Raw genomic sequence first — 7,170 nt, forward strand, 5'->3', positions numbered from 1 at the left:
AACTAATTTGATGCATCTTTCCTCACTGACAAACGTATCCTTGTATCCATTTTTCAAAAAACACAGACAGTTTCATTTCCTTTTATTTTACTTCTATGTATGTTTCATATGTACACATGTTTTAGCACACGTGGCAAACTTGGAAAGAAAACAGATTTTTTTTTTTTTGGTGCCAAACAGTATTCTATCCCATTGTAAATCTTGAAAAACACAAAATGTCAATGCAGGATGTTTTCCTAGAAAAGTACAAATCCAGCAAATTTTATTTCCATCCCTGTATATGAATAAGGCTTCACAACTGCTTGGATGTCTCAGACTTATATATTCTTTCCTCCACAAGGGTCTGATAGTGAAGGTACAATGCTTCACAATGGGATATATATATAGACACACACACACACACACACACACAACATAGAAACTGAAGTAAACAAGCTATGCAATTCTTTTGTTTCACAAAACCACACATCTCTCTAGCATGTTATCTCTTTGTGTCAATTTCGGGTTTCTTTGTAGGGTTTTCTTTTTGCCGCATTTGCTGCTATGTCCTAATTCAGCTTTTACAGTATTTAAAGACTTTTTATTTCATTTGAGTGCTCTAGTTGGTCCTGGCCAAGTTGTCTTCAGTCGTCCCCAGGAATATCCAGCTGAGTAAGAGTATACACCTGTAATACAGAAGTGGACAAAATGCAGCTCTGGTTCTCTGAGACTCTTTTTGTGGCGTACCCAAAATTGGCCTGTGGACCTGCTGAAGTTGCCCATTCCTACCTTCTATCACAGATCACCTAATGTAAAGAAAAGCAAGAAGTCTATTTTCTCATTGCTAAATGAGAAGGAGATTGTGTCCTGAATTCTTGACCTTGCAGTCCACCACTCAGTGGTCCGTTGAAGTTCACAAGCAGCCCATGAGGGTAGCACACATATCCCCTGTTGCTTGTCCTCATCATCTCTGACTTATGATGATCCTGTGACTCAGAAACATGACTCAAAAAGTTTTATTGGCAAGATTTCTTCAGAGGAGGTTTGTCAATGCCTTCCTCTAAGGCTGAGAGAGTGTAACTTGCCCAAGGCCACCCAGTGGGTTTCCATGGCTGAGTGATGATTCCAGCTCTGGTCTCCTGAAGTCCTAGTCTTAGCATGCAAACCACTATACCATGCTGGCTCTCTGTCAAAAAGTGTATTAATCCTGAAAATGGAGCTCCTATGCCTCTTAAATAGTGATTTTTGCTTACAAGTCTGTTTTTAACTAGGCAGATTTCCCAGATTTACAGTGCCCACATTGGGACGGAAGTGTGTTTTGCTTCTTTCTTTCATCTTGTTTCAATGGTAGGTTTTCCATAAAAATCAGTAGCTCTTCCCTACTAGGCAGTGATAATCCATTGGTACATCTGCCATCCATCAGTAAAAGTAACAGCATCTATACTTGTTGCCTTATCAATTTACCATGACTGTTGCCACACTGTAGAATAAATGTAGTCTGACACCACTTTAACTGCCATGGCTCCATCCTATGAAATCCTGGGGTTTGTAGGTTGTTGTGACACCAGAGCACTCTGATGGAGAAGAATAAGCATCTCACAAAACTACAAATTTCAGAATTCTATAGGATGAGGCTATAGCACTTAAAGTGGTGTCAAACTACATCTCAGTGAAATAGATGTGTTCTTGAGCACTACTTCTTGAATAAAAATGTGGTAAAAGAGATAGAAGTAAAATGGAAAGAACAGCTTTAGGTTCCCATGCTACAAAAAAAATTCAACATAGTTCAGCAAACTTTTTATTTAAAATTAACAATATGCACATGTAAAATGAAACACCCAGGTCAAGTTTTACTCTGTTTCAATTGTGTATTGTATTATTTTAACCTTTTTTTTTTAAAAAAAAACTTTAATTGGCTTTTAAAACCTTTTGTGCAAATTGTTTTTTAAACTGTATCCTTTAAAAATGCTTGTAAGTCACGAGCATGATGTGGTGGTTTGAGCATTGCGCTATGACTCTGGACATCAGGATTTGAATTCTCACTTGGTCATGGAAATCCATTGGGTGATCTGGAGCAAGCCACACTCTCTCAGCCTCAGAGGAAGGCAAAGGTAAACCCTCATCTTGCCAAGAGAACCCCATGATAATGTTGCCATAGAGTCCCCATAAATCAAAAATGACTTGAAGGCACACAACAACAGCAGCAGCAGCAGCAGCAACAACAACAACAAGAAGAAGCTGCCTTGGGTTCTCCATATGGAGAAAGGTGAAGTATAAATAAAATAAACTGTATGACGCAGTAACACAGCATGTTTTGCAGAAAGAAATGTGGGTGTGGAGTGGGATGGGAAGGAAAGCATGAAAAGAAAGCTCTGGTAGTGAAGACTGCAATGAAAATATGTGAGCAACCAGATTTTTCATTAAGCTCTTTCATGTTTTGATAGCAAGGGTGATGAAGAAGGAATGACCCCAAAGCCCAAGATGGAAGGCACTGGAAAACATGTCTCCCTTTAGCTACATCTTGTTGGAAGAATGGCACAGTAGGTGACAGGTATTCTGTGAAGGACTAGCAGTGGGCTACATGTGCTGAAAAATGGAGTTTAGTTGGCACAAATTATGAGATACAATACAGGAATGACAGCCAGTGTGGCTTGGTGGTTTGATTGTTGAACTAGGACTCTGAAGAGCAGGGTTCTAATCCCCACTGAACTGTGAAACCCACTGGGTAACCTTAAGCAAGTCACACCTCAGCTTCAGAGGATGGCAATGGCAAACTCCCTGTGAAGAAATTTGCCAAGAAAACCCCATGATAGGGTTTTCTTAGGGTGTCAAAAGTGTACTTGAAGGCACACAACAACAACAAAGTGCAGGAACGTTCAAGCTGCAGTTTGGTACTTAATAGTTTAGATCATAGAATCAGTGGTGGTGAGTCTGCTCTGGATGTTAGTCCAACCTCCTTTATTGGAGCTATCCAAGGTGCTGTGTCCTTTCTACAAAATAGATTCAGCACCTTGAAGTAAATGCCATAGGAGATTAACTGGCCTACTGGCATGGAAGCCACCAACTGCCAGGATATGCAATAAGCACTCCTCATTTATAGTTTGTAACTGCAGTATAATACTTATCCCCCCTCTCTCCGTGTGTGTGTGTGTGTGTGTGTGTGTGTGTGTGTGTGTGTGTGTGCTTTATGAAAACCAAATCTTTAGAAGCACACTCAGAATAAAAATATGCCATTTTATCCCTAAGGTAGATTGGGACCTACTGATAGATCACTGGATGCAGTCTCAATTCTAGCTCCAAAATGAATTCCTGGGTGGAGCATGGCATAAGGGTACTCTATTTCTTCACTAAACCTTAGAGTCCATTGATCCACTGAACTACTAAGGGCATTGCCTTGGAGCCTAAGACAATGCCCTTAGTAATTCATTGGATCAATTTTAAAGCTCAAGTGATCACAGTGGTATTCACAGTCCAAAAAATCCAACAACAACCAAAATTCTATGCTGACAAGGGAAGTAATTTAGGACAGTCCCTGGAATATCCTACACTTTACGACTGAATTGTTAGTCCCACTGATTCAATAAATCTACTGTAGTTGGGACTAACAAGGGGATTTAGGCTGATCAAACACACTTGTGGTATACTGGAGTGTTGTGGCCAAGATGTACGTTACCTTCTGTCATTGTTATGATCTACTTTCCACTGCAACTCTTTGTGTTTCTTGCAGGGAGATGCCATTCCAAGGGAATCACTCCATGGTGCAAGAGTTCATCTTGCTAGGTCTGTCCCAAGCCAGGGAGGTCCAAATTTTCCTTTTCATCCTCTTCCTTGTCTTCTATTCTCTGATCCTTCCAGCAAACATTTTAGTCATTGTTACTATCCAAAGTGACCCACATTTAAGTGCTCCCATGTACTTCTTCTTGGCCAACTTGGCTTTCTTGGATATCTGCTACTGCTCTGTCACACCCCCAAAGATGCTGGTGGACTTCTTCTCCACCCGCAAGACTATTTCCTATGAGGGTTGTATGGCCCAGATCTTCTTCCTCCATTGGCTAGGTGGTTCTGAAATTGTTCTTCTCATTGCCATGGCCATTGATCGCTACATGGCTATTTGTCACCCCTTGCGTTATTCCAGCCTAATAACTCGAGCTGTGTGCTGTCTTTTGGTCCTGGCTTCTTGGTTTGTTGGGTTTGTGCACTCTATTATCCAGATTGCCCTTCTCATTCCTCTCCCCTTCTGTGGACCCAATGAGCTGGATAGCTTCTTCTGTGATATCACCCAGATAGTCAAGCTGGCCTGCACTGACACCTACATTTTGCAGTACATTATGTTCTTCAACAGTGGCCTCTCTATCGTGATATGTTTCATCCTCCTTCTCATCTCCTATGGGGTCCTCTTAGTCAAGGTGAGGACAGGATCCGGCCAAGGGAAGAGCAAAGCTGCCTCCACATGCCTCACCCACATCATCATTGTCTTTGTAATGTTTGGTCCTGCCATCTACATCTATTGTCGACCCTTCCAGGAGTTCCCCCTTGACAAAGTGATGGCTGTTTTCCATATGGTGGTCTTTCCCTTAATGAATCCCATGATCTACACACTAAGAAACAAGGAAATCAAACAAGCCATGTGGAAGATGATGATCAATCATAGTCTTTATAGGTGCAAAATGAGAGGCAGTCAACAGTAAAGTGTTTGATGAAGAAGGCTGGCCTACAATGGACACTGCATTGGGATGGAAACACAATGGATTCACATCTTCTTCTCAAGTGAAGTACAATAACTGGAGAAGCTGTGGGGGGGAGATATTCAGTCTGGTAAATTCCATGGATCTCTTTAAATAATTTTGTTATTTGGGCTTGCATTGCTAACTCCCATCTAATGGCTGCATATTTACTGTACTCCCTTCTAAAATTGTCTCCCTACACTTCTTGGTGTGGAGGATAGTATGAGAGATGCTGCCACCAAGAAACTGAACACCCTTTGTTCTTGTCTTACTTTTTGTCTGCCTGTTGGGATTTTTCTACCTCTGTCCTGAGCAAGACTGCTTAGTTCTCCATCTTCAGCATGAAGCTGCAGGTGCAGTCATGCCCTGGCAATTTACCCATGTTCATTTGCTACCTACAGTGAAGTCAGATAGCAGTCCTGCGATCTCCTCTGCCCAGGCAATGCTCCACCTTTTATGTGGTGACAATGGCCAATGTTGTTCAATTATGTGGTGACTATAGCCATTGCAGGAGCAGTGTAATGCTCTAACTGTGCATTTCCACGTCCTTCCCTACCCTTTTAGTTTTTAAGCCCTGAGAAGAGCTGCTGTGGCATCAGATGCATCTGGTCTGGACAAACAGGAGGGAAAAAATGAGAGTGCCTTCTCAGATGGTGGATGGAAGGATAGATGGATAGATAGATAATTTATACATCTTTAGATTTGATAATGTATGACTGTATAGCTGGCACTCAATTTTCACAGGGTTTAGGGGCACAGCCCCCCCCCCTCCAAATGAAAGTGGAAAAACACTAATATAGCCTGCTTATTTCTTTTTTACTCAAGAGAACACTTTTCTAGGCATCTGTAAATTCTCCTGCCAATTCTATGGTCAACTTCTGGAAGAAGTCAACTTTAGTTGGAGGACCTACAGATGCCTAGGGAAGTGTCATTTCTATGCATCACTAGATCCTCTAACACAATTGTATGGTCAAAGTCTGCTAAATTTCAGATAGTTTGGACTTCAGCTCTTGGAAGTCCCAGACAGTATGGCCAGTAGAAAGGGATCATGGGAGTTATAGTCCAAACCATTGAGAGATAGTCATAGTATACATCAAGGTAGGCAACATGCAGCCAAATATGACCCAGTGACTGTGTGTGAGATCCTTGCACCATCCCAAATGTGCCCCCTAAAGACCCTGTTCCAGTTGCTTGTGCTGAACAAGGTGGTATCTATCTTCCACACTGTGCTGTTCACACTGATCTACACACTGAGGAACCATAACATTAAAATTGCCATATGGAAGATGGTTTCTGAGAATAAGATCTGGGATGGGAAAGTAATACCTAGAGGCATGATCAAAAGGCAGTGTGTGACCGTCTCACCTTATTTCACTGTATTATGGAATATCTAACTCAGAAATATGCAAGAGTACATTCTTATAACATTAACCATGCCATATACGAAGATGTTAGGTTGAAAGTCCTAGCAGTCCTAGCCCACATAGCAGATAGCGGGGAATGCTGGGAGTTGTGATCCAAATTATTTATACTCCAGATATAAACACATAAAGAAATCCTACACATTTATTTGGAAAGTTGGGCTCTCTGTGTTATGGGGCTTACTCCCAGTGAAGTATGTATATAATTCAGCCATAAATTAACATTTTTTGCAGCAGAGGTGTAGTATACCATATGTTGTGTCCAAGGAAGGGTTACCAAGATGATGAAGGATTTGGAAATCAAGCCTTATGAGGAATGGAAGCTGGGCATGTTTAGCTTGGAGAAAAGAAGAATAAAAGGTGACATGATAGCTATCTTTAAATATCTGTTTTGAAGTCATGTAGAAGATGGATCAACTTGCTTTCTGTTGTTCCAGTGACTAGAACAGAGATATAACAAGTTGTGGGCACCAGAGGGCAGCAATCACAACTGTGGAGATAAAATTTAGGAGCTTTGTTTGGTCTAACCCTCATCCCTCCCACTTTCGTTTTATGAATTATTATTTTGGTATTTGCTTAAGGAAAAGAATATACTCTGTGTTCATTTACTTGGAGGTAAACTCCAATAAACTTCATGGTGTTTTATAGGACTGCATATAGGTCATGCAAATAGGACTTTGCTGTCAGTTTTTTCTGCTAAACTACTAAGAGCTATTAAAGGCTCAGCTGAACTTTCTCGCACAGTGCAGTTAGGAGAAACAAGAGGTGCTTTGCAGGAGCTGAGTTGCTAAAAGAGGTTTCACTGGAGCAGCACATTTTAAGTGCTTAAGTTGTTTCACATGCATTATCTCAGTAATACTTACAACAGCCCTATAAGGTAAGTTAGCATTATTATCCCCTCTTACACACACATACTGCATTTGGGCATTGTTAGTAAGAGTTCCTTACAGTTAGAGGTTTAGTGAGAAGAAATTTAAAGTTACCATCTACCAGTATTCTTGCTTGGGACTTAACATCTTGTGTGTAGTGTAACCAAAGCTCCCACT

The 7,170-nt window shown here is 41.1% G+C and overlaps 1 protein-coding gene across 1 annotated transcript; it reads left to right on the top strand.

The window, feature by feature from the left end:
• Window positions 1-3,710: 3,710 nt before the first annotated feature.
• LOC149303978 (olfactory receptor 4N2-like) lies at window positions 3,711-4,667 on the top strand. Its single transcript, XM_089480896.1, has one exon. The coding sequence runs from the start codon at window positions 3,711-3,713 to the stop codon at window positions 4,665-4,667; it is 957 nt and encodes a 318-aa protein (XP_089337022.1).
• Window positions 4,668-7,170: the final 2,503 nt, after the last annotated feature.

Source organism: Sceloporus occidentalis, unplaced genomic scaffold, assembly GCF_023333645.1.
Source record: "Sceloporus occidentalis isolate IW3139 unplaced genomic scaffold, rSceOcc1.0.p SCAF_14, whole genome shotgun sequence".
In the NCBI taxonomy this organism is placed as follows: Eukaryota; Metazoa; Chordata; class Lepidosauria; order Squamata; family Phrynosomatidae; genus Sceloporus; species Sceloporus occidentalis.